At 44.7% G+C, this 27,131-nt stretch overlaps 2 protein-coding genes across 11 annotated transcripts in view; one reads left to right on the forward strand and one right to left on the reverse strand.

The window, feature by feature from the left end:
* Positions 1 to 4,187: 4,187 nt before the first annotated feature.
* On the reverse strand, positions 4,188 to 23,202 carry MEIG1 (meiosis/spermiogenesis associated 1). 3 transcript variants are annotated; one of them, XM_009214019.3, is made up of 3 exons: positions 23,093 to 23,202; positions 10,417 to 10,583; positions 4,188 to 4,536 (listed from the first exon to the last, which is right to left on the reverse strand). In XM_009214019.3, exons 2-3 carry the CDS (start codon positions 10,552 to 10,554, stop codon positions 4,408 to 4,410), a joined length of 267 nt encoding a protein of 88 aa, XP_009212283.1. In that variant the 5' UTR covers positions 10,555 to 10,583; positions 23,093 to 23,202; the 3' UTR covers positions 4,188 to 4,407. The 3 variants fall into 3 exon arrangements, with proteins under 3 accessions (XP_009212283.1, XP_003903457.1, XP_009212282.1); XM_003903408.3 differs by lacking the exon at positions 23,093 to 23,202 and adding an exon at positions 17,864 to 18,074; XM_009214018.3 differs by lacking the exon at positions 23,093 to 23,202 and adding an exon at positions 17,731 to 17,804.
* A 20-nt stretch (positions 23,203 to 23,222) lies between these two features.
* DCLRE1C (DNA cross-link repair 1C) overlaps positions 23,223 to 27,131 on the forward strand; it is a 49,878-nt gene continuing 45,969 nt past the window's right edge. For 3 of the 8 annotated variants that reach the window (XM_021942951.2, XM_009214013.4, XM_021942954.2), the window contains exon 1: positions 23,430 to 23,495. Coding sequence is in view for 3 of the 8 variants with exons in the window: in XM_021942949.2 (XP_021798641.1) it covers positions 23,387 to 23,495 (109 nt within the window). In the remaining 5 variants the exon portion in view is untranslated. Of the gene's footprint in view, positions 23,496 to 27,131 lie in introns of all 8 variants that reach the window. The other 5 variants (XM_021942949.2, XM_021942948.2, XM_021942950.2 and 2 more) reach the window with 3 other exon arrangements.

The following is a 27,131-nucleotide window of genomic DNA, read 5'->3' on the forward strand; positions in this document are numbered from 1 at the left end:
AAATGAAGTGACTTCAAAATTAGTAGCAATACTTTTAGCTAGTTGAGCGAATAGGGCCTCAGTGACATTGGTGGAATTTGAACTTTTGGCTCCTTGGGGTTAAAATGTTTATTGAGGGACTTGAAAAATCTGAACTGTGACATTGGACTGACTTGAATTTTAGCTTGTTAAGTCTTTTTAATAATGATCAATGAACACCTAGGTCTGCTCTTTCTCAATTAAAGCTTAGCCTTCCTTGATGTCCTTTAGTCCAAAAAGGCATGTTTGGCTTTAACATGGTCAGATTAAGGGGCGGGGGGGGTTGCATGTTTTAATCGCACAACCAAGTTTTGCTTCTTGACTGGCAAGCAGAGCCACTTTCCTTCTATATAGGTGTTGGTGGAACTCATGTGTGGTCTATGGAATGTTACAATGAGGACATTCTTTTTCTGGTTCTCCTATCATGATCTTGGCAGCCTTACTGCTGGCTCTTTTGTGTCTGAAGTTCTTGCAGACTTCTCCTAGATTGTTCAGGTTGCTGAGGTGTGCAGCCTGACAGGCATCAAAATATATAGAAACCGGTCCTTTATGTGAATAAGGGAATACCTGTGTTTTGCTTGTGAGTTTCCTAGTTCTAACGTCTTTAGGATTGGCATATGAGGGTTACAAAGGTTTCCTTATTTGAATTTCATACCAGAAGTTATAGAGCAGGAGGCCTGGATCATAACAGGCTTGAGGTTGCCTATTTCCCGGGTCACAGACAGAGAAAGCTGGTTTGATTATAAACACATGTCCTCAGGGGAGCTTCTCTACACTCATAATAAGTTGATATAACAGAGTCTTAGTTATATTTTCCCTAGACTAAGCTTCTATCATGCAGTGATGGCAACTATCTTGGTTTCCTTGGATAGCTGTTAGCATTTTTACTGCTAGTACAATCAGCTTTAGACTATGCACAGGCATCCTCTTGGGCAGCAGGTTTGACAGCAATTGCAAAGGTAACATGACAGTAAGACAATTATTACAAGCAAAAGAATAACTACACTGGCAAATTCTATCCACATGTACTTATCTGGCACCAGCTTCCTCAGGCTTAGGCCATGCATAGACTAGTCAGCTTCTGGTTGTGTGACTAGGGCACGGCTTGGTGTTTCCTCAAACTTCAGCCATGCGTGGACCGAGCAGCCTCCCACATGGTCGGAGCAGGGCAGTCATCCTTTTCTGACGCACCTTGGTCTTTCTGCAAGATCAGTCAAGTTGGATTTTCTGCATCTTGCTGACTTGTCCATCTGTTTTGGACTGAGGCTGCAGGTTTCAGGCAGCTGTGACGGATCCAAGGTGTAATAATACCTGCAACTTTAACAGCTGTAGGAGAAGAATTGATCACAATATGGGTGCCATTTCATAAGGGCCCGAGGGCAGTAGGATTCCAGCGTTTAACTTATACGGAGTCCCTAGGTTGAAAGGGATGTATTGTATCTGTAAGGCTAACAGGTATTTTTTCTTTTACCCACCTTTGTACTTCTTGCATTACCTCACCTAATGCTTGCATTTGTGTTTAGGATCAATTCTCCAATTTCCTTTAAATTTCCTTTTACCTAAGATAAAAGTGGGGGTGGTCGGCCATATACTATTTCATAGGGTGAATACCTGGTTAATTTAGTAGGGGTACACCTGACTTGGAGAAGGACCATGGACAATACCTGATGCTACCATAAATGAGTCTCTTGGCAAAACTTCTTCAACAGTTGTTTCAGTGTCCGATATGTCTTTTCAACTTTTCCAGAACTTTGTGGGTGATAGACTGTATGTAGTTTCTATTTAATCTTTAAAATACGTGTTGGTTGTTGTATTAGTTCTGCCACAAAAGCTGGTCCTTTGTCCGAGTCTAAAGTTAGAGGCAGTCCAAATCTAGGAATAATGTTTTTAAATAATATCCTGGTTACTTCTCGTGCCTTTTCTGTCCTGGTGGGGAATGCCTCCACCTACCCTGAAAAGGTGCAGACAAACACTAACATGTACCCAGGGCCTCCAGCCTGAGGCAATTCGGTCAAGTCTACAAATAGGTTTTCACGTGGCACTGCTCCTGTTTCCTGAATTCCTGGGGGCCCGAGTAGGCCCTTGCCTTAGGTTATTCTGGGTGCAAGTAACACACTGCTCGCAGCTGGCTCGAGGCACTTAGGCGTGGCAGACAGAAATACCGCCCTAGGAGAATTTCTAACGTTGTCTTTCCCATGTGTGTTCCTTGGTGAAACTGCTTTATAAATCGGGGACAATGGCTTCTGGAATGGCAGGCCTCCTATCTGAAAACTTCCACCAGCCTCCTTTTTGATGACTCCCGTTTCCCTGCGTGAACCACGCTTTCTCATTGGATGAGTAGTTAGGAGTCTCTGCAAGGGGAGGTTCTAATATGGGCATAGCATAAATCTCTTCCTTCTTTGTTATTTGTGCCCTTGCAGTCCTTTTTGCTTCCTTGTCTGCTTTTCTGTTTCCTGTAGCCTCATCACTTTCTCCCGTTTGATGTCCCTTACAGTGGATGATTGCTGCTTCCTTTGGAGCCTATACAGCCTCTAGGAGCAGCTCTATTTCCTTTTTGTTCTTTATTTCTTTTTCTTCAGTAGTTAACAGTCCTCTTTCTTTGCAAATGGCTTCATGAGCATGCAAGGTGGCAAAAGCATATCCTGAGTCAGTATAGATATTCACTGACTTTCCCTTTGCTAGAAGTAGCACTGTTGTTGACAGTTGTTAGTTCTGCCTTCTGTGCTGAGGTTCCTACCGGTAGGGGGCGGGCCTTGGCCACTGAGCTGAATGTGACTGCTGCCTATCCCGCCTTTCTGATACCTTAGGATATGAAACTACTTCCATCAGTGCAATACTCTATGTCCAGGTCCTTTAGGGGCTGGTCTTTTAGGTCTTCCCGGCTTGAAAGTACTTCATCTATTGTTTCTACATGACAATGATACCGTGGGGCACTCAACAGGGGCTTCCCATGCTCTGCATATTCTATGGGCAGCAGTGTGGCTGGATTTAGGGTGTTCGCAGTCTCTAAGGTGATGTGTGGATTTTCACATAGGAGCCCTTGGTATCTCAGCATTCTAGGGTTAGAGAGCCAACGGTGTTCTCTCTGTTCCATTAAGGTGACAACTGTATGGGGCACCCGAATTATTAACTTCTGTCCAAAAGTGAGCTTGTTAGCATTCTCAGCTAACAGAGCAGTGGCAGCCAACGCCTTGAAACAGGGCAGCCATCCTGCGGCCACCAAGTCCAGTTGTTGGGACAGATATGTTACAGGTCGCTACCATGACACTAACATTTGCACCAAGACTCCTGTGGCCATCCTCTTTCTTTCATGAACATACAGGTCAAAGGGCTTTGTCATGTCTGGCAGCCCTAGTGCTGGCGCCTGGATTAAGGCCTTCTTGCTTTTCTTGAAAGCCATATCCTGTTCTTTTTCCCGGAGGAGGAGCTCCTTTTCCCCTGCTTTCGATGCCGCATATAAAGGTTTTGCTAGGAGCCAGTACTTGGGGATCCAGATGCGGCAGAAACCAGCAGACCATAGGAATTCCTGGACTTGCCGCCCTGTGTCTGGCAGAGGAATGCTACAGACAGTCTGTTTTCCTCCTGCCTAAGCTCATGCGGCCTTGGGAGATGTAAAAGCCAAGATACCAGAATCCTTGGCTACAGATCTGTGCCTTTTCCTTAGATACTTTATAGCCAGCTTTCCACAGCCCTCAAAGGAGGCTCTTCATTCCTTGGATACATTCTTTTCTGATGGGTGTGGATAGCAATGAATTATCTACGAATTGCATTAAGACACATCTGTCACTAGGTGGCGTGAAAGCCTTTAAGTCTGAGGCTAGTGCTTCTTCAAAGATAGTTGGGGAGTTTTTAAATCCTTAGGGAAGTCTTAGTCCAGGTATACTGAGATGGGCCTCACTCAAAGGCAAATGTCTCGGCTTACAGGGGCTAATCTGATGCAGAAGAATGCATCTTTAATGTCCAAGCATGTGAACCAAGCAGCACTAGCAGGTATTTGTCCCACCAGCAGCACTAGCAGGAATTTGTTTTATTGTTTGTTTTTTTTTTTTCCCTCATGCGCTTGAACCGGGGAGGCAAAGGTTGCAGTTAACCGAGATTGCACCCCTGCACTCCAGCCTGGGCAACAGAGCGAGACTCTGTCTCAAAACAAAACAAAATGGACAAAAAGAGCAGGACCAAGAAAGTACAACTTTAATGCATTTGCAGCCAGTTCTTAGAACAGGACAAGGTGATTAACAGATGCTAATTCTCATGGCTTTTGTGTTTCACAAAATAATAAACTGAAGATTGCATTTTGAATTATTTCTTAAAATGACAAACATTTACACGATGTAGAAGGAAATGATGAATTCTTAAAGTATAATTGACAAGTAATACAAAGAAGACAGGCTAGTAAGCATAAATTTTCACTTTGTGGACTTCCTTGTCATCACATTCCCTCTGTTTGTTGTAGTAATAGAACGTATTGTCCCTTCTCTGAAGTTTCTTCACATATCCTGTCTCTGGCCAACGATCTACCTGCACACCAAGAACCAGAGTACAAATGTTATAGTGCAGGGCTGATTTTTATCTCATATTTTACTGTCAAATAGTTAAAAAGTATGACTTACACCAACAAAGTATAAGATTAGATTTTAAAATGCTTCAGCTTTTAAAGTATTATACTCACAAGACACATCTTACATTGCAGCCTTATGCTGTAAGATAACTAATTCAGGCCCAGTGCAGTAGCTCATGCCTGTAATCCCAGCACTTTGGGAGGCTGAGGCAGGTAGATCAATTGAGGTCAGGAGTTCAAGACCAATCTGGCCAACATGGTGAAACCCTGTCTCTACTAAAAATACAAAAATTAGCCAGGCATGTTGGTAGGTGCCTACAATCCCAGCTACTCAGGGGGCTGAGGCAGGAGAATCGTTTGGACTCTGGAGGCAGAGGTTGCAGTGACCCTAGATGGTGCCACTGCACTCCAGCCTGGGCGACCCTGTCTCAAAAAACAACAACAAAAAAAGATGACTAATCCAGTGCTTTTCTCTAGAGCCCAATTTCTAGGTTTATTTCATTTTACTTTATTTTGGAGACAGAGTCTTGCTACATTGCCTAGGCTGGCCTTGAACTGCTGGAGTCAAGTGATCCTCCAAGCTCGGCCTCCCAAGTGCTGGAATTACAGGCCTGAGCCACTGCACCCAGCTTCAATTTATATATTTAAATTTCAATACTGTGGCCAAGATAAGAGAAAACATTCAAAGTAATTGAAAGTTCATTTATCTTATGTTTACAGAAGATCTCAAACATTCTAACTTCTAAAATTAATACCACAGGAAGAAATTAGGGGTAAGCCCAGGCTCCATTTTGAAAGCAGTGCCTGCTGATTGTTGATGACTACACAGTGAATAAAGCAAGCAAGTCAAGAACTATCCAAAGTTGTATATGCATTTCCTTCTGCCCCAATTTCAAGTTCACCTTGAAATCCTTTTTTTTTTTTTTTTTTGAAACAGGGTCTCACTCTTTTCTCCCAGGCTGGAGTGCAGTGGTGCAATCATAGCTAACTACAGCCTCAACCTCCTGGGCTCAGGGAATCCTCCAGCCTCTGCCTCCTGAGTAGTTAGAACTACAGCTTTGCACTATTATGCCCAGATAAGTTTTCTATTTTTTTTTTTTTTTGTAGAGACAGGATGTCACTATGTTGCCCAGGCTGGTCTCAAACTCCTAGCCTCAAGCAATCCTCCCACCTTGGCCTCCCAAAGTGTCAAAAATCTTTTTAAATTTCTCCTACCATTCTTTACTATTATTATTATTATTATTATTATTATTATTATTATTATTATATGTTGCCCAGGTTGGTCTCAAACTCCTGGGCTCAAGTGATCCTCCTGTCTCAGCTTTCCAAAATGTTGGGATTACAGGTGTGAGCCACTGTTCCCAGCCATCTCCTACCATTCCTTCTTGTATACCATATTGGTTTGCGTACTCTATCATTTGGCTTGATCTAATTTGGAGATCTGTCTCCCCACTTCCTCTTCAATGTCATCCTTTCCTGGGGAGGTTAATGTATTTTGCTACTGTCAAATATGTTCCTTTCAGATTTCGTGAGATGCACTTGATCATGACCAAAACCTCATTATCTGGGTTGTAGAAAACCAAATCCCGCTCTTCAACACCGTCTGTGCAGGCAGCCCTGCACCTTCACTCCAAATCCCGCTCTTCAACACCGTCTGTGCAGGCAGCCCTGCACCTTTTCTGTTCCCCATGAATAAATCTCAGCTTTCAGTAGGAAGAGGAGATGAATATACCATCTATGTCCACAAGTCTTTTATTGTCTAATAACACATCTTCATGTTTTGTGTCATCTCATTTACTTATGAATTAGCGAGAATAGGTAACAGCGTATCTGAGAAGCCTTGGCAGGCCCTCTGACATACATTACAGAACACCAGCAGTCCTTTTCACCACTGAGGCCAGGCCTGCCTGTGTGGCTTCCAATACCTTTGGCAGGGAAAGGAGGTGTTCTCAAGACTCCATTACAGCCCTCTTCCCCCCGGTGCCAGGAGCAGATTCTCTGAAAACCGTCTGATCCAGTGAGAAAACAATACAACCACTGCCTCTTCTGAACATCTGGAGCTAAGCTACTTTATATGAGCTAATCCTTAGGACAGCTAGGTTGGTCCTATGCTTGTTGACTTCTAGACATTTTTCCTTTTGATGCCCCTTGGCATCTCTGAACTTTTTTTTCTTCTTGACTTTCAACTTGATCATTTTCATTTGATCTGGGAAACCTTCTTGCCTGTGGTGAAATGGAATGAGATCTTCAAGTTCAAGGACTTTCTCCTCAGGAGGGAAGGTCAGCAAGCACTTTACCACCAGGTAACAAAAAACTTCTCTCAAACCCTCAAACCACTGCACACTAGGAGAAACATCCCACCCAAAGCAAGCCTTCAGCCACCATCCTATCGATCCCTAAAGACCCACTGCAAATGTCTCTGGGGACATGAAGCCCTCTCTGAGGATTGTCCCTGGAAGGAAGTGATTTTGTTTTCCTCTAAACCCCTGTGCTTCTTTTTGTTAAGGCACATACACTTTGATTTGTGTAAGGTTTTATTGTTCTTGTTACTTATTTTAGACTCTAAGATGATGAGATTAGTAAAAGTTATAATTTACTAACACTTGTTCCTTCAGTCAACAATTGTTTTGTGGGGGAGTCTCACTCTGTCGCCCAGGCTGGAGTGCAGCGGCATAATCTCAGCTTACTGCAACCTCCGCCTCCCAGGTTCAAGTTATTCTCCTGTCTCAGCCTCCCTAGTAGCTGGGATTACAGGTGTGCACCACTATGCCCGGCTAATTTTTTGTATTTTTTAGTAGAGACAGGGTTTCATCATGTTGGCCAGGCTGGTCTCTAACTCCTGACTGCAGGTGATCTGCCCGCCTCTGCCTCCCAAAGTGCTGGGATTACAGGCGTGAGCCACTGTGCCCGGCCCAACAAATTATGAGCACTATAATGTCAGGCACTTCAAACATGTGATTACATTTAATTTTTGTGACAATTTTCTTTTCTTTCTTTTCTTTTTTTTTTTTGAGACAGGGTCCTGCTCTCTCACCCAGGCTGGTGGGCTGGTGTGCAGTGATGTGATCACAGCTCACTGCAGCCTCTATCTCCTGCACTCAAGCAGTCCTCCTGCCTGAGCCTCCCAGTAGCTGGGACTACAGAGACACTCCACCATGCCTGGCTAATTAAAAAAATTTTTTGTAGAGATGGGGTCTGTGTTGCCCAGGTTGGTCTCGAAATCCTGGCCTCAAGCAGTCCTTCAGCCTCAGCCTCCCAAAGCACTGGGCTTAGAGGCGTAAGCCACCAAACCTGGCCACCTATGAGTCTGAGGCCTGTATATCTTTAGGGGCATCCCAATCTGAAGCTTATTTATTTATTTATTTATTTATTGAGATGGAGTTTCACTCTTGTTGCCCAGGCTGGAGTGCAATGGTGTGATCTCAGCTCACTACAACCTCCACCTCCTGGTTCAAGCAATTCTCCTGCCTCAGCCTCCCGAGTAGCTAGGATTACAGGCATGCACCACCACGCCTCACTAATTTTGTATTTTTAGTAGAGATAGGGTTTCTCCATGTTGGTCAGGTTGGTCTAAAACTCCCAACCCCAGATGATCCACCTGCCTCGGCCTCCCAAAGTGCTGGGATTACAGGTGTGAGCCACCATGCCCGGCCCAAAGCTTATTTTAAACAGCATAACAATGATAATGCTTCTGTTTTATCTATTTAAAGGCCTTAGATGATACAGTAATGAAAATTATCGTTGGCAATGGGGATAGAGTATAATGGTTGAGAAGACAGATATATGGAAGGCACAGTAATCAATCTTCACTTGATTAGTATTTTGAATTTTATTGTTAACCCCAATAATGTCTGCTAAATTAATGTCTATTAAAGAGGCAATAACATTTTAATTCTGTATTGCCTCCATTATTTTTCCTATGTACTTTTAAATTTTTAATTAAATTAATTAATTTATTTATTTGAGATGGAATCTCGCTTTGTTGCCCAGGCTGGAGTGCAATGGTGTGATCTTGGCTCACTGCAACCTCCACCTCCCAGGCTGAAGTGATTCTCCTGCCTCAGCCTCCTGAGTAGCTGGGACTACAGGTGCCTGCCACCATGCCCAGCTAATTTGTGCATTTTTAGTAGAGATGGGGTTTTACCATGTTGACCAGGCTGGTCTCGAACTCCTGACCTCAAGTGATCTGCCTACCTCAGCCTCCCAAAGTGCTGGGATTTCAGGTGTGAGCCACCGTTCCCAGCTTCCTATGTACTTTTAAAGGAATTTTTAAGTACAGGTCAAAGAATAGAATAAAAGAAAAAGAAACAAGAGCTTATAGTGATTTGCAAAACCTACACATTAGTCTCTGAAAAATGACAAGTTAGTAAAAAATAATGAAAAATAAACCAAGTTAATAAACACTGTTATAATCCCAAATCTAAAAATTAAAATATATTTATTAATACTATGTCATATTTTACAATACAGTTGACCCTTGACCAACGCAAGTTTGAACTTGGGGAGTCCATTTATACATGGATTTTTTCAAAAAATATGTTGAAATTTTTTTTGAGATTTGCAACGATTAGAAAAATTTTGCAAACTACACAGACTAGAAATGTAAAAAAAATTAAGAAAAAGGTTTGTCATTAATGCATAAAATATATTAAGATATTAGCATATTTCTGGGTTGATCAATTGTTTACCATATGGGCAAGTCCTTCTGTTAACACTAGGTTACTAGTAGTTGTTTTGGGGAGTCAAAACTTATACACACATTTTTGACAGCATGAAGCACTGAACCCCCTAGTCCCTGTGTTGTTCAGGGGTGAACTGAATTTGTAAACAACATGTCTCTTAAGAGTCACTTGAACCCGGGAGGCGGAGGTTGCAGTGAGCCGAGATTGCGCCAGTGCACTCCAGCCTGGGAGAAAAAAAAGAAGTGTCTTAGTAGTCAACAGAATAAATAAGAAGAACCACACAGTATAAACGGGAGCCAAATCTAGACTTTGGTCTAGCCTTCGCAAAGGAAAGCTAGATCTCTACTCTCTCAGAAAAGTCTGGGATATATTACCAAAGTCACCAGTTGTTTCAACACTTTTGTTTATAAGGTATAATCGCCACAAACAAACAAACAAACAAACAATTTTAATCTCTTTCTAATTCATGGTTAAAATAAAAAGTAAAAGGAGGGAAATAATAGTTATCCCACAAACTGATTATCTGATAATAAAATCACCTGAGTGAGGAAAAAAGATTCTTTTTTTGTGGTCTACCATAAAAGATTCATTTAGCAGAGCACAGTTGCTCAATAAAACATAGAAAATTCTGAATGTGCCCAGCTGAATGACCACCTCTTCCCTCACTCTGCCTGCAAATCATTCTTCTGGGCCTCTCCCCCTCAATAAGATGAGAAAGTCTGGCTGGGTGTCATGGCTATTGCCTGTAATCCCAGCACTCTGGGAGGCTGAAGCGCGTGGATCACTTGAAGTCAGGAGTTCAAGACTAGCCTGGCCAACATGGCAAAATCCTGTCTCTACAAAAATACAAAAATTAGCCAGGCGTGATGGTGCACACCTGTGATCCCAGCTACTTGGCTGAGGCAGGAGAATCCCTTGAACCTCAGAGGTGGAGTGAGCGGAGATTGCGTCACTGCACTCCAGCCTGGGTGACAGAATGAGACTCTGTCTCAAAAAATAGAATAAAATACAATACAATAAAATAAAATAAAATAAAATAAATAAAATGAGAGAGTTGGAGTAGAATTCCCTTCAGTTATTCTCTGGTTGTTCATAAAATACTTTTCAGCATCTGAGAAACGCACTTCTAGTTGAGGTTTGTAGAGGCATAAATCTTACCACAGAAACTTGTTTCACTTGTTTATATTCGGTTTCATCCCGATATCCCGCTTGTTGAAATCTGTACAGATTTTCTATCTCTTCTGACCATTTTTTGGCACGACTTACTGATTTTGGTTTTACGTCAGAACTAGCCATGGTTACAGAGGCCTTATTACCAAGAATATCTGAAAGATGTTAAAACAACATTAATAGATAATGTAATAATGACAATTTTGAAATTCCCTTTAAGAATAAACAAAACTACCACTTAAAAATTATACTTAGAGTTGAGAATCCCATTAAATATATTAGTTTTTAAACACACAATTCCAAGATTAAGAAGGATTCATGTTCCATTTTGTGGGGATAAAACTGTAACAAACAAACAAAAAACCCCAAGTACCTGAAAGATACATAAAAGTCTATTTATTTCTTTATCAATAAAATCACAGTCAGAGTTGGCGTTACGGAGTGATGTTTTAAAAGCTGTATACAAATACTGGAGTTCCAGGTAATAGTTTGCACATTTCTGAAAACATGCTCAATAAATTGTCAAAATATCCACCACCATTCCATTTACCTATGTTCAAAACTGCATCTCTCTCTCTCTCTCTCTCTTAATACGGTAAGGTAAGATCCATCTTCTCACTCTCTTCCCTTTCTTGTTTCGGGGAGGGAATGGTTTATTCTTTTTTTTTTTTTTTTTTTTTGAGACGGAGTCTCGCTCTGACACCCAGGCTGGAGTGCAGTGGCCTGATCTCGGCTCACTGCAAGCTCCACCTCCCGGGTTCACACCATTCTCCTGCCTAGCCTCCCAAGTAGCTAGGACTACAGGCATCCGCCACCGTGCCCGGGTAATTTTTTGTATTTTTAGTAAAGACGGGGTTTCACCGTGTTAGCCAGGATGGTCTCGATCTCCTGACCTTGTGACCTGCTCCGCCTCGGCCTCCCAAAGTGCTTGGATTACAGGCGTGAGCCACCGAGCCCTGCCATACCTGATTTTTTGATGAACCAATGTGAGAAGATGGACTAACACAGATTCCATGCACACCGTGTGGCTGTCGTGGTACTGAGATCATGGATTTAAAAACAGTGTAGGAGGTCACTAATAGTCTTGGAAAGTCAGATATATGATTTTAGTTCATGTAATCATCTATTCACCAAATTTCCATAACAAGTTTTTCAAAGGCATAATCTTGTACTTGTTTTCTCAGCTACTTATTTTATTAACAAAATATATCAGTCATTTAACTGAAATAAAGTGTCCAGAATTTTCACTATGATTCCTTGAATCCATTCTTCTATTAAAATATATTTCTATTGGCTGAAACACATTAAAGTCAGATCCTGTAAATAAATTAATATTTTTTGAATTTTTTTCAGTCACAATGACAAATGCTCATTATGTTAAAAAGGTCAAGAAATACATTAAAGTATAACAAGGAAAGGCTGGACATGGTGGCTCAGGCCTGTAATCCTAGCACTTTGGGAGACTGAGGTGAGGAGACCTGAGGTCAGGAGTTCAAGACTAGCCTGGCCAACATGGTGAAACCCCATCTCTACTAAAAATGCAAAATTAGCCAGGCGTGGTGGCACATGCCTGTAATCTCAGCTACTTGGGAGGCTGAGTCAGGAGAATCGCTTGAACCTGGGAGGTGGAGGTTGCAGTGAGCTGAGATCATACCATTGCACTCCAGCCTGGGCAACATGAGCGAAACTCCTTCTCAAAAAAGAAAAAAAAATTAACTGGGCATGGTGGAAGCTGCCTGCAATCCTTGCTACTTGGGAGGCTAAGGTTTGAGAATTGCTTGAAACCCAGGAGGTGGAGGTTGCAGGGAGCCAATACTGCTCCATTGCACTCCAGCCTGGGTAACAGACTGAGACTCTGGCTCCAAAAAAAAAAAAAACATATATATATATATATATAAAGGAAAAGTCAAAATAAGCATCACATCAGTTAGAAATATCCATCCTTCATACTGGGTAAAAATTATGCTAAATACATGATGAATTAACATAGACTTAAAAGTTTTATTTAAAAAGATCTTACAATAAATGCTTTCACAGGACATAAATTTAGCTTTACTTGGATTTAATAGGTGAAAAACAGGAAATGGAAATAAAATGGACAGACTTGCTGAATTTCAGACATATATTTCTTCAGTATGAAAGATGTAGCCTAAATGTTCCCTTAGTGGTTAGTAAAAAAAGATAATGAAGACTGTTAGGAGGCTAAGTCACAAGTACCAATGGACTCTTTTCTATGAAAAATAAGAAAGTTGGTCTAATGCTCTTCCTATTTAGATTTGTGTTGAATTACTTAACATTGTAAAGATTATAGTGTTTACGTTGTATTTTTTTTTTTTTTTTTGAGACATAGTCTCGCTCTGTCACCAGGCTATAGTGCAGTGGCGTGAACTCTGTTCACTGCATCCTTCGCCTCCCAGGTTCAAGTGATTCTCCTGCCTTAGCCTCCTGAGTAGCTGGGACTACAGGCACGCACCACCATGCCCAGCTGATTTTTGTATTTTAGTAGATGAGGTTTCACCCTTTTGGCCAGGATGGTCTCGATCTCTTGACCTCGTGATCCACCCACCTCGGCCTCCCAAAATGCTGGGATTACAGGCATGAGCCACCGCGCTGGGCCCACTGCATTCTGAAATCATAATTCCCAGAGCTGTTTGAACTTAGCTCCAGATTTAAATGAATCTAAATGAAGGCATGAGTCACACAGTTCTTACCCTGATAAAAGAAATTATTTCAGTAGCATTAGTATTACTGTTTGCATTTTTTCCAATGTGCATACCAACATGTACATTGATCAGATCAAAGAAAATCAGAGTTTTGTCAGTATGTTGACTTCTTAAAAACTTTTGATCTTTAGTTATTGACTTAGGCTCAGACCCATGTTGCATTTTAAGGCAATTCTTTTTTTTTTTTTGAAATGGAGTCTCACTGCATTGCCCAGGCTGGAGTGCAGTGGTGTCAGCTTGGCTCACTGTGGCCTCCTGAGTTCAAGCGATTCTCCTGCCTCAGCCTCCTGAGTAGCTGGGACTACAGATGCGTACCACCCCACCCAGCTAATTTATATATATATATTTTTTTCTTTTTTCTTTTTCTTTTCTTTTCTTTTTTTCTTTTGAGACGTTATCTCGCTCTGTTGCCCAGGCTGGAGTGCAGTGGTGTGATTTCGGCTCACTGCAAGTTCCACCTCCCGGGTTCACACCATTCTCCTGCCTCAGCCTCCCGAGTAGCTGGAACTACAGGTGCTCACTACCATGCCTGGCTAATTTTTTGTATTTTTAGTAGAGATGGGGTTTCACCGTGTTAACCAGGATGGTCTTGATCTCCTGACTTCGTGATCCGCCCACCTTGGCCTCCCAAAGTGCTGGGATTACAGGCATGAGCCATCACGCCCGGCCACATTTTTATATTTTTAGTAGAGATGCGTTTCACCATGTTTTGCAGGCTGGTCTCGAACTCCTGGCTTCAAATGATTCGTGTACCTCGGCCTCCCACAGTGCTGCGATTACAGGCGTAAACCACCGCACCGGGTTCAGTTTTATAGTATTATACGAATTTATGTAAAATTTGGAACACTTGGCAAAACAATAAATAAGCCATGCTTCAGTGAAACCTTTGTCCTTTAATGCCATTCATTCTAGTGGGAAGTTCGCTACTCCACTGTTGCACAATATACTAGCAATATACCAGCTATGACAAAGAGGTGAGTTGGACATGTGATACAGCCCAAGAATCCATTCATATATATAATATGATATATTACACAGCAATATAGATATGTTACACAGGAAAAAGGTTCTAAGAAATATTAAAGAAAAAAGTTAGGCCAGGCGTGCTGGCTCACCCCTGTAATCCTAGCGCTTTGGGAGGCTGAGGCGGGTGCATCACCTGAGGTCGGAAGTTTGAGACCACCTCGACCAACATGGAGAAACCCCATCTCTACGAAAAATACAAAATTAGCTGGGTGTGGTAGCGCATGCCTGTAATCCCAGCTAATCAGGAGACTGAGGTAGGAGAATTGCTTGAACCTGGGAGGCAGAGGTTGCAGAGAGCCCAGATCGTGCCATTGCACTCCAGCCTGGGCAACAAAAGTGAAACTCTGTCTAAAAAAAAAAAAAGTGAACTCACTGTATTAAAATACTTTCAGGACAGGAACGCACTGGCTCACGCCTGTAATCCCAGCACTCTGGGAGGCTGAGGTGGGTGGATCACAAGGTCAGGAGTATAAGACCAGCCTGGCCAATATGGTGAAACCCTGTGTCTACTAAAAATAATTAGCTGGGCATGGTAGGTAGCGGGCATCTGTAGTACCAGCTACTGGGGAGGCTGAGGCAGAAAACTGCTTGAACCCAGGAGGTGGAGGTTGCAGTGAGCTGAGATGGTGCCACTGCACTCCAGCCTGGGTGACAGAGCGAGACTCTGTCTGAAAAACAAATAAATAAATAAATAAAAACAAAAACCCTTTCAAAATTAGTCATATTTTTATATGAATTTAGTGACTGTATTACTTACAGGACTTTTAGAGATGAAGCACATGCAGTGATACAATCTGAATCTTTGTCTTATCCAAGCCCTCTTTGCTTTAGGCTTGACTTTTTGCTCATATTCATTCAAAACATATTTTCTTGAATGCCATCTATGTAACCTTTTGTCACTTTCAGCTCAGAAAATTACAGCAACTATACATAAAAATGCTACATTTAATAGATGAGCAGAAAATATGCTGTATTCAATTGGACTTTGGAGAAAATCACCACTTTTCTCAGTAGAAATAGACATCTTCCAGTTATTACTAAGCATTTCAAAATTTTATTTTCCCAAAATACTTAAAGAGAATATGAATGTAAATTTCACCATAATAGGAACTCTAGTGACTACCGTAACTATGCTATATAAGTGGTGGTGGTGGAAATTCTTTTTTTTCTTTTTTGGCCTTTCATTTTATTAAAAACACAAAATGAAACGAAAATTAGGAAAGATCAACTTACAATTCCTTGATAGATTTTTCAGTAATTCTATAGGAAATTCAGTGGCAGTACTAATTCTGCTGGCACTCAGCACCTGCAGACTGAGTGGTTTCTTTACTGGCAGTTGTGCCAAAAAAAGAATTGATAAAAAATACATTCAATGGCTGGATGCAGTGGCTCACACCTGTAACCCCAGCTCTTTCTGAGACCGAGGAGGGAGAATCATTTGAGTCCAAGAGTTCAAGACCAGCCTGGGCAACATAGTGAGACCCTGTCTCTACAAAAAATAAAATTAGCTGGGTGTGGTGTCCCATGCCTGTAGTCTCAGCTGTTGGGGACGCTACGGTGGGTGGATTGTTTGAGCTCCCAAGGTTGAGGCCACAGTCAGCTGTGATGGAGTCACTGCACTTCAGCCTGGGAGACGAGTGAGACCCTGCCTCAAGAAAAAAATAATTTAAAATTAAATAAAAATAAACATTTGGGCCAGGCGCGGAGGCTCATGCCTGTAATCCCAGCATTTTGGGAAGCCGAGGCAGCTGGATCACCTGAGGTCAGGAGTTCGAGACCAGCCTGGCCAACATGGTGAAACCCCGTCTCGGGGCTGGACACGGTGGCTGACGCCTGTAATCCCAACACTTTGGGAGGCCGAGGTGGGCGGATCATGAGGTCAGGAGATCGAGTCCATCCTGGCTAACATGGTGAAACCCCGTCTCTACTAAAAAAAAAAAAAAAAAAAAATTAGCGGGGCGTGGTGGCGGTCCCCTGTAGTCCCAGCTACTCCAGAGGCTGAGGCAGGAGAATGATGTGAACCTGGGAGGTGGAGCTTGCAGTGAGCCGAGATCACACCACTGCACTCCAGCCTGGGCAACAGAGCAAGGCTCCATCTCAAATAAATAAATAAAATACAAATACATTTGATGTCTAAAATACCAAGTTGTATCTCCACAAAAAGGAAACAGCAATGCCTGAGTTTCTGGTTTGTAAAACTGAATTACATGAAACAGAGTTTATATGCATATGGATGGTCCCACAGAAAGGTTCAACTCGCATCTCCACTTTACCATGGTGCACAAGCAATATGCATTCAGTAGAAAGTGTAATTCGAGTACCCATACAACCATTCTGTTTTCCATTCAGAATGCAGTATTCAGTAAGTTACATGACATAGTCAACACTTTATTATAAAATAGCCTTTGTGTTAGACGATGTTGCCCAACTGCAGGCAAGGTAAGTGTTCTGAGGACGTTTAAGTTTGGCTAGGTGCATTAAATGCATTTTCGACCTACCATGGGTTTACTGGGACATAACCCCATGGTTCAATAGAGGAGCATGTTATGTTCTTTATTATTTTTTTGAGACAGTTTTGCTCTTGTTGCCCAGGCTGGAGTGCAATGGGGCAATCTTGGCTCAACGCAACCTCTGCCTCCCGAGTTAAAGCGATTCTCCTGCCTCAGCCCCCCCTCTAGCTGAGATTTCAGGTATGCGCCACCACGCCCGTCTAATTTTTTTGCATTTTTAGTAGAGACGGGGTTTTTCCATGTTGGTCAGGCTAGTCTCGAACTCCTGACCTTAGGTGACCCGCCTGCGTCAGCCTCCCAAAGTGCTGGGATTACAGGCGTGAGCCACCACGCCCGGCCTCGAGCTTGTTATTTTAAAAACCCACCATCTGAAATCCCTGACAATCTAAAGTTGTAACAGAAGCTTCTGATGTAGCCAGCCACCCAAATTCCTTTTTCACTTCCCTTCCACTCTGAAAAGTGCGTTTACTTTTAGTAGTATTAAAACTTCAAGAGCATCAGCCGCCCTTATAGTCCGTTTTTTTTTCTCCTGTTAGGTTTCTGTTTCTAAAAGGCAGCAGGAGTAGCCCTGTAATCAGCACGTAATCTTAGGCAAGGCCATGAACACGCCTCGGCCTGTTTCCTTAACTGAAAGAGAAGCATTAGACGGTCTCTAAGGTTCATTTGAAAGACAAAAGCGGTTTCCAAAGCACGCCTGGCGGTCCCTGCTCCGGGAGTGCAACCTGCATATGTGCAGCACAAAGCCGCTCCCTTCCGGCCCCCACAGCTAACCTGCAGTCCCCATCCCTCCAACTTCCTTTCTGCCATAAATTACTCAATGTGTGGGAGGTGAAATCTGCCTAAGAAGGCTAGGATGGACAAAGCACAGTATTCCAAAATTTAGGGTCCAAATCAGAACCCTCGGAGTCGCGGCTCCTAAAGCCAATGGGGTCCGGGGCAGCCCGGAAACTTCCGGGAGAACCGGACTCTGAGATTCCGGGACGGCCAAATAGTGACCCGCTTCCCTGAAAAACACGGAAGACACATGAAAACCACGGGATCACCTGGGCAAACCTCAAGAGACACTAGAGAACTGCGGGGCGGAGAAGGCGAAGCAAGGACTTCCGGGGTGGGGCTACGGCCGGGGCGCAGGGGTTGGCGGGCAGGGCCCCCGCCTCCAGCGACGCATCCACCCACCCCTGGGTCCGGCTCTCCGGTTATCCTCGCTCCGCCGAGCTAGAGAGGCCGGGGGCGCCCGGGAGCTCACAGGCGGGCGTGGCGGTGCTCGCGTTCTCTATTCGGGATCCTAGGGCAGGGCCAGCGAGAGGCCAAGTGTTGTGGCCTCTGTGACCCTCGCGTCTCTTAGTAACGCGGTGGAGCTGCAGGAGTTCCCGGCTCCTTCAGGCCCCGCCCAGCTCGCTCAGGCCCCGCCCCCGGGAATAGGCTTTTATGCGCACGCGCGAGGGCTGGAGCGGGTGCAGGCCTAGCTCACTGTGCCAACGTAGGTCTCACGTAGGATCGCTGCCAGGGGTTACCCCTGAGCAGATACGGAGGGCGAAATGGGTTACTTTCTGCTCCTTGAATCCCAGATACAATTCCCTATGAAAGCTAATCACAGCATGGAGACTACTGCCGTTTGTAGTTCCTGATAGTAGATATCTCCTATCCATTTGCCGGGAATGAACCAATCCAGAGAGTCGCCATAGTGCCTGACAGTCAGTAAACCTACAATAAATGGTATCTATAGCTTTAATTATTTTTTCTAGCATTACCTATTACTATATTACAGTACTATTTTAGCGAAAAGTAATCAGATTCAAGATACATGTTTTTGTTTTTGTTTTGAGACGAGTCTCGCTCTGTCCCCCAGGCTGGAGTGCAGTGGCGCGATCTCGGCTCATTGCAAGCTCCACCTCCCAGGTTTACGCCATTCTCCTGCCTCAGCCTCCCGAGTAGCTGGGACTACAGGCACCTGCCACCACGCCCGGCTAATTTTTTGTATTTTTAGTAGAGACGGGGTTTCACCGTGTTAGCCAGGATGGTCTCCATCTCCTGACCTCGTGATCCGCCCGCCTTGGCCTCCCAAAGTGCTGGGATTACAGGCCTGAGACACCGCGCCCCGCCAAGATACATGTTTTGAAGGTAGAGCCATCAGGACTTGTAAAATTGCTGAATGAAAGAAAGGAGCAGCTGTGTGCTGGAGCCAGCTCATTAGAGCTCTGGAGACTCAGTAAGTAAATTTTTAGGAATTTTTTTGAGCCAGCTGTTAAATACAAGCCATGAGCTGGAATCAGTGAAGATGACAAGGGCCTCAGGCACCTGCCCAAAACAAAACAAAAACAAAAACACAAGCCATATTACAAATTAAATTATGTAAACTTCTAAATAAATGAGTCATACTAAGACAAAGGCAATACTTAGTAAAACTAAAAAAAACTACTTACTTACAACTCCCAAATTTATCTCTTCAGCCCATCCTTCTCTGAACTTTAGATCTGCATATCAATGTATATTCAGCATCCACTTGGTTGTCCAAAACAACCTCCCCAAACACCTCCCTGTCAAAACAAAAGCCCTGCTCCTTCTCCATGTCTTTCAGTAGATGAGGCCTAGAGCCCTCTCTTTCCATATCCATCAGTGCAACCTGCTGGCTTTATAGCTTCTACTCAAGACATCATCATTTTTCTCTTTTCTGGTAATTACAACCATTCCCAACAGCTCTCTGTGCCCCCTCTATAGTCTGTTGTCAACACAACAGTCAATGCAGTCCATTTAAAACCTAAGTCAAGGCCGGGCGCGGTGGCTCACGCCTGTAATCCCAGCACTTTGAAAGGCTGAGGTGGGTGGATCACAAGGTCAGGCGTTTGAGACCAGCCTGGCCAATATGGTGCAACCCCGCCTCTACTAAAAATACAAAAGAACTAGCTGGGAGTGGTGTCGCGTGCCTGTAGTCCCAGCAACTTGGGAGGCCGAGGCAGGAGAATCGCTTGAACCCAGAAGGTGGAGGTGGCAGTGAGCAGAGACTACATCACTGCACTCCAGGCTGGGCATAGAGGGAGACTCCATCTCAAACAAAACAAAACAAAACAAAACAAAACAAAAAAACCTAAGTCAAATTATGTCAGTCCTCTGCTCACAGCCTTGCAATGGCTTCCCGTCTTATGGAGAGTGAAAACCAGAGACTATACAGGTTGAGCAAAGTTCTGCAAGATTTGCTCCCAACAACCTCCCTCCTTCCTCTGTAGCCCTGGATCATTCTGCTGCAGCCACACTGGCCTAACAGTGCCTAAAACACAGTAGGTGCTAAAGGGATATATTTTGAAGGAGTATATTTCATCACTGCCCCTCCAATGGTGTGGAGGCAGCATGGCATGGCGGCTAGCAGTGTGTTGTCAGAGAGCACAGTGTCTAAACGTGTGGTGGCCTTCTTGGATTTAAATCTGAGCTCTACTTACTAGCAACATGACCCTGGACGAGCTACTTAACCTCCGTTTCCTCAGCTGGCAAATGAGGACAGAAAGTGTACCTGCCTGATGGACAGGTAGGATATGAGGATGAAATAATAAGTATAAAACACTGATAACATCTGGAACTACACAAATGGTAGACAGTAAATACTTCCATTAGAATGTACACTCCCACGTCCACAGGGATTTTTGTCTGCTTTTCAATTTATTTGAGACCTGTCTCTTTTGTCATCCAGGCTGGAGTGCAGTGGCGCCATCTTGGTTCGCTGCAACCTCTGCCTCCGGGTTCAAGTGATTTTTGTGCCTCAGCTCCCAAGTAGCTGTTATTGTAGGCACACCACCACACCCGCCTACATTTTTTTGCATCTTTAGTAGAGACGGGGTTTTGTCATGTTGGTCTTGAACTCCTGGCCTCAAGTGATCCGCCTGCCTTGGCCTCCCAAAGTGCTGAGATTACAGGCAGGAGCCACCAGGATGGGCCACATTGTTTGTCTACTTTGCTCACTACTGTATCTTTAGTGTCTAGAACAGTGTCTGATACACAGTATATGGTCAGTGAATGATTTGCTGAATGAATTAAGCCTCACCATCACATTTCCTGCAGTATTGCAGCAGCTTCCTACCTGAATTCCTGCCCCAGACTTCCTGAGTGTTGTGGTTTTTTAAATTTATTTTTTATTTTTATTTTTTAATTTTAATTTTTTTTAGATGGAGTTTCGCTCTTGTTGTCCAGGCTGGAGTGCAATGGTGCAATCTTGGCTCACTGCAACCTCCGCCTCCTGGGTGCAAGCGATTCTCCTGCGTCAGCCTCCTGAGTAGCTGGAATTACAGGCCCCCGCCACCTGTAATTAGCCTGGCTAATTTTTTTATTTTTAGTAGAGACGGGGGTTTTCCCATGTTGGTCAGGCTGGTCTCGAACTCCTGACCTCGGGTGATCCGCTTGCGTTGGTCTCCCAAAGTGTTGGGATTACAGGCATGAGCCACCACGCCAGCCCTGAGTTTATTTTTAGACTTGAATCCAGTGGTTCTCAAACTTTAGGATCCACCAGAATCACCTAGAGGGTGTGTTAAACTGTAAACTGCCAGGCCCCACTCTCCAAGAGTTTCTCATTCGCTAGGTATGGTCTGGGCTATGCTTACCTATCTTGCTTATTTTCTATCCTGTCTTTCCCTTTGTCATGACTATTTCCCTTTGTTTGTACTGTATCCATTGTGGAAAGAGGAGGAGATAAATAAGTGAACAGATAAATAAGATCACGAGCATTATCTTAAACTGCCTTTCCTGGAGCTCCACCACGAGATTCTTCAGACACTAGACTCAGCGGAATTTGTTGTTAGGTCTCCATAACCCTGCCAGGGCAGTTGTTCCCATGTGTTCTAAGACAAACCATCAAAGTTGTTGCCAGTAGTATACTAGCAGGATACTTTACCTAAATTAGTGATTATGTTGTGTATACCTTTCCATGTCACCCCTCCTCCCCCTCCTCAAGATTTCATGGGAATCCGTTTTTGAATAGAACTCTGAGTATCATGACTACAGGAACAAGCTGACATTCACTAGGGATGTCATTCTGTTTTGTTTTGTTTTTTGAGACAGAGTCTCTGTTGCCCAGGCTGGAGTGCACTGCCGTGATCTAGCCTTACTGCAAACTCCACCTCAAGTGATTATCCTGCCTTGGCCTCCCGAGTAGCTGGAATTACAGACATGTGCCACCATGCTTGGCCGCTTTTTTTTCTTTTTAGTAGAGATGGGGTTTCACCATGTTGTCCAGGCTGGTCTTGAACTACTGACTTTGGTGATCTGCCCACCTCAGCTTTCCAAAGTGCTGGGATTACAGGCATGAGCCACTGCGCTGGGCTGGAATGGCATTCTGATTCCTGACTTCCCTGATCAGAAATCTTTGTTCCTGGATTTATTCTCATGTTACTTTGCAACTCTGTGGAAGCATTTATTTGCCGTATTCTGCAAACATGTTGTCCCCAGATAGATTCAATGCTACCCGAAGGTTTGTCACCATGCTGTGCACAAAGCGGGACTTCAAGTGTTATGGAGGCCCGGAAGGCCGGGTACAGTGGCTGACGCCTGTAACCCAGCACTTTGGGAGGCCGAGGTGAGCAGATCGCATGAGGCCAGGAGCTGGAGACCGGCCTGGTCAACGTGGTGAAACCCCGTCTCTGCTAAAAATACAAAAATGAGCCAGGCGTGGTGGCACATGCCTGTAGTCCCAGCTACTCTGGAGGCTGAGGCAGGAGAATCGCCTGAACCCAGGAAGCAGAGGTTGCAGTGAGCCGAGATGGCACCACTGCACTCCAGCCTGGGCGATAGAACTAGACCCCAACTCAATAAATACATAAAATAAAGTAAAAGTGTTCTGGATTGTGTTTAATTATACTAAGGAGATTTCATAGGAAGGAGCACAATAAATGATTATTTGGTGAATTTTAATACAGTACTTTAACAAACCTTTTCATAAAGTTGCTTTGGTTGTTAAAAAATTTTAGACCTTTCCTCCCATCTTTTTTTTTTTTTTTTTAATACATCATTCTAACTTCCTAAAAGTATAGCTCAAAAAGGTGGGGACCAGGGCAGAGGCCAGCAGCGAAGACATTATTGGGATCTTATTTGCCCCAAGACCACACAGAGATGACTTCCTTAGTTTGTAGATTATAAAAACGGAAGAGGGAATCAATAGTTACTGAATCTACCATGAGTCAGTTACAAACTTTCTTATACAATCCTCACGGTTATCCCACAAGGTTAGAAATTGGGAACAGAAGAGAGAGAGGGGAACTGAATTCGGATTTCAGGCCAGCAGTAGACAAGCAGGAAGCGGAACGAAGAATGATTTCTAAGCGCAGCTCCGCAGCCTACTCGCCTAGTTGGCCGGGGCTACCTGCGCTGGGAGTTTCCATTTCCCTTCCCGCGACTGCACCTGCACAGACACGGGCAACGCCTTACCAGAGCAACACCTGTGTTTCTTTGGCAGGAATGAGCCTTGCACTGGGCGGGGCTCAGGGCCCACCGCATGCTGCGTAGCGCGGGTGATTTAAACCCAGGCAGTCGGCGCCTGGGACCCGACCGGATGCTCCTTGGCGTCGCCCCGGGTCTCCGGACTCCTCTGATTGGACGTGGCTGCATTCGGCCGCCCAATGGCGAGGAGGCGCGCGGCTTCCCGGAAGTGGCAGCGCGGTCAGGGCTGGCCTGGGCTTCAGCTGCAGTTTTGGGGTCCGGGACCTTGGGATCCACGGCGATATGAGTTCCTTCGAGGGGCAGATGGCCGAGTATCCAACTATCTCCATAGACCGTTTCGACAGGGAGAACCTTAGGGCCCGCGCCTACTTCCTGTCCCACTGCCACAAGGGTGAGTGAGCGCTGCGCGTCGCCTGTTCCTGGGGCGCTGGGGGCTGGAGAGAGGACAGGAGGGGGCCGGTCCTGGAGCAAGGAGCTGCAGCCTGTGGGAGACCAGCGAGGGGGCGGCCAGCACACACCTTGTCCCAGTCGGGCTCTTCAGCCTCTCAAAGGCTTCATCTATTTTTGGATCTGGTCAACGCGGCGTAACGGCGCCTGCCAGTTGCGCCCCGGGCCGGCTTGGTCAAGCGCTGCTAGTAGGTTCACTTGGTAGCTCTGCTGGTGGCCGATGGTCAGAGATTGGCGAGGGTTAGTTCTTCCCCCAGAGCCTCGCTACCGTGTATGAAGAAAACAAGTTTCAGATCCATTTGAGCACACCCTCAAACATTGGTCAGCAAGCAGGCTGACTCAGACACACACACAACTGTGAAACAATCCGCCTGATAGCTCCACGAAGTGCAAGCTCCCTGGCCTTTGGATGTTCTGTCCGCATCCACTACGAATGCTTCGTTCTGGGTTAGGATGGGGGGATGTTTCCCTTCTAAATGGTATCAGGCAACCAGAAAAGCTACTATGATTTCACAGCTGGATCCTTTCACAGCTGGACCGATTTAGGGATTAAGGTTAGAGTGTCGCTGTTAATGATATAAGCTCGAGGCTAGATACGCCAGGCAGAGATTGGAGCTAATTTCCAGAGTTTAAATACCGCTAATTTCACAACCGTTGTTCATTTTCACTTCTGTTGCTCTAATAAGTGACTTACCAGTGAAAACAGTTTTAATGTGCATTGTGCTAATTAGCTCAGCCATTAGTGTTAATTGGAGAAAATGATAAACGGAATCACTGGAGTTGCTGCCTTCTGCTGTGTGGCCTTGCAGAGTGCTGGAGCAGGAAGCTCCAACTACCCTGTGGAGTCAATCAGTGTAACAAACCTATCTGCACATGCGCAGTGGGAAAGGGTTTTAAAGTAAATTACAGGTATCCAAGTACAGCCTTTCCTCACAGGGTTGGTGGGAAGGCCAGCTATATTGTCTTGGGTGTGGAATCAATCACTTGGACTATAAATTGTTGAAGTTACTGCTTCTGGGAAATGTGTCTGCTTTTTTTCCCACAAAGCCACTAGTGATTTCTGCTTAATGAGGAAAATCTGGACCTTTTCTCATGCGTTGCCATATTAGCATCATGCACCTCTTCGAGCGTCTCTTTCTTCTTCTTCTTTTTTTTTTGAGACAGGGTCTCCCTTTGTCGCCCAGGCTGGAGGACAGTGGCACATGCTCTCTGCTCAAGTAGCTGGGACTACTGGAGTGAGCCACCATGCCCGGCTAATTTTTGTATTTTTATTATTATTACTTTGAGATGGAGTCTCTGTCACCAGGCTGGAGTGCAGTGGCGTCATCTCCGTTCACTGCAACCTCTGCCTCCTGGGTTCAAGTGATTCTTGTGCCTCAGCCTCCCATGTAGCTGGAATTACAGGCACGCACCACCACACCCAGCTAATTTTTGTATTTTTAGTAGAGATGGCGTTTCACCATGTTGGCCTGGCTGGTCTCGAACTTCTGGCCTCAGGTAGATCCACCCACCTCAGCCTCCCAAAGTGTTATGATTACAGGTGTGAGCCACTGTGCCTGACACATTTCTGGTTTTGTTTTTCATTGAGAATCTACTGCTGGACGAGGATGTACCTATTTCTGCTTTTTGTGTAGAGTCGCACTGGAGTCTCTGAACTCAAAATGGGCCAGCCAGGATTAAAGTATACTTCAGAAACTTGCACTTTGTGTTTAGGACTACTGAGTTTGGAGAAATAATGCATCTAAAGGAATTTGTGAAATCATCACTATAAGTTTGTGCATTAAGGAAGAAATGGACTCTTCCCTACAGTTGAACAGTCTATAACAACTTTTTCTGTTCTGTAACCACATGTGGATCTGCTTACTCAACCAGGACATAAACTCATCAAGGGCAAAAACTCAACTTCTGCTTTTGGAGGTTTCTCACGTTGCCTTCTGTTGGCTTTTAACCTTTTTGAGACACAGGCTTCTTTGACTGATATGGACTATCTCCACAAAATTCCTGTGTTGAAGCCCTAACCCCCAAAGTGACTGTATTTGGGGCTGGCTTTTAGGAGGAAAATAAATTTAAGTGAGGTCATACCGTGGTGTCCTACTCTGATAGGATTAGTGCCCTTACAAGAGGAGGAAGAGAGAGGGCGCTCTGTCCTCATACATCCATGCCAAGGAAGGCCATGTGAGTGCACAGTGAGAAGGCAGCTGTCTGTAAGTTTGGAAAAGTGCCCTCCCCAGAAACCAAATTGCCCCGCACCTTGATCTTGGACTTCCCAGCTTCCTGAACTGTGAGAAATACCTTTCTGGTGTTTAAGGCAACCAAAACACTGCCTTTCCTCACAGGGTTGGTGTGAAGGCCAACTATGGTATCTATGGTATCTTGTGATAGCAGCTCAAGCATGAGAAACTGTATGGACTCTTTTGCTAGAAAAAAAGCATGGAAACCCATCCACATCTTTTTTTTTTTTTTTTTTTTTTTTGAGACAGGGTTTCACTCTGTCACCCAGGCTGGAGTACAGTGGTGCGATCTTGGCTCACAGCAGCCTTCACCTCCTGGACTCAAGCAATCCCCTCACCTCAGCAAGTACTCTCACCTGAGTAGCTGGGATTACAGGCATGCACCATCATGCTTGACTAATTTTTGTGTTTTTTATAGAGACGGGGTTTCCCCATGTTGCCCAGGCTGGTATCAAACTCCTGGGCGGAGGTGAACCACCCGCCTCAGCCTCCCAAAGTGCTGGGATGACAGGTGTGAGCTACCACACCCAGCCCCATATCAAACTTTGATATCATTCGGAGTAGGCTATGGACCCACCTGATGCTTATTTGTGCGCCATCTGGAAGCCAATGCTGTGTGCAGGGTGGGCTTTACTAAGCATCAGTAAGTTCTGGAAGATGAGAGGACACCTAAGACCTGAGACCTGAGATAATGGCCCAGGGTTGGGGAAATCCCCATGAGGTGGCAGCTTAAGATAATTTATTGTGGCCAAGGAAAAGGAAAACCTCGCTGGAGAAGCAGACCTGGGTGCAGCTGCAGCAGCACAAAGCAAACCCAACCAGTTCTTCTGACCACCAGTTGGAAGGGGCCTCAGGGTGGTGAGGATGGGGGACTATGATGCCCCATGCAGGGTGCTGCCTGCTTAGTCAGTGTGGGAGCAGGAAGCAGAGTCTGGATTGAGCCTCCTCTTTGCCATGGCACAAACTCTTTGGAAACTCCAATTACGGAGAGTCCTGCCCAGAGATATACCCATAAGGCCCTTGAAGACTGGACCAGGTATCCCTTGAGGGAATTTACCCACTGGGAGACAGGTGGACTCTCCCGGAGGCAGGTGTACAATCTAGGGCTGCCAAGTGAGGTGCGGTGACTGCTCTGCTTTCATTGGGTCTAATGATGGCCACATATACGTTGAGGGCGTGCTTGTGTGTGTGTGTGGTGGTGCTCGTGGTAATTAGAAGTGGTTTGGTTTAGCTAAACAATTTATTGTTTTTTTTTGTTGTTGGTTTTTGTTATTTATTTATTTATTTATTTTTGAGATGGAGTTTCACTCTTGTTGCCCAGGCTGGAGTGCAATGGTGCAATCTCGGCC

Source organism: Papio anubis, chromosome 11 (genome assembly GCF_008728515.1).
Source record: "Papio anubis isolate 15944 chromosome 11, Panubis1.0, whole genome shotgun sequence".
NCBI lineage: Eukaryota > Metazoa > Chordata > Mammalia > Primates > Cercopithecidae > Papio > Papio anubis.

Bases quoted from the DNA above. Each gene is read 5' to 3' on its own strand.
- MEIG1 (XM_009214019.3), bottom strand. From the start codon at position 10,554: ATGGCTAGTTCTGACGTAAAACCAAAATCAGTAAGTCGTGCCAAAAAA. The intron at 4,537-10,416 runs GTAAGATTTATG...CTTGGTGTGCAG, and splicing joins AAGTGAAACAAGTTTCTGTG to GTAGATCGTTGGCCAGAGAC.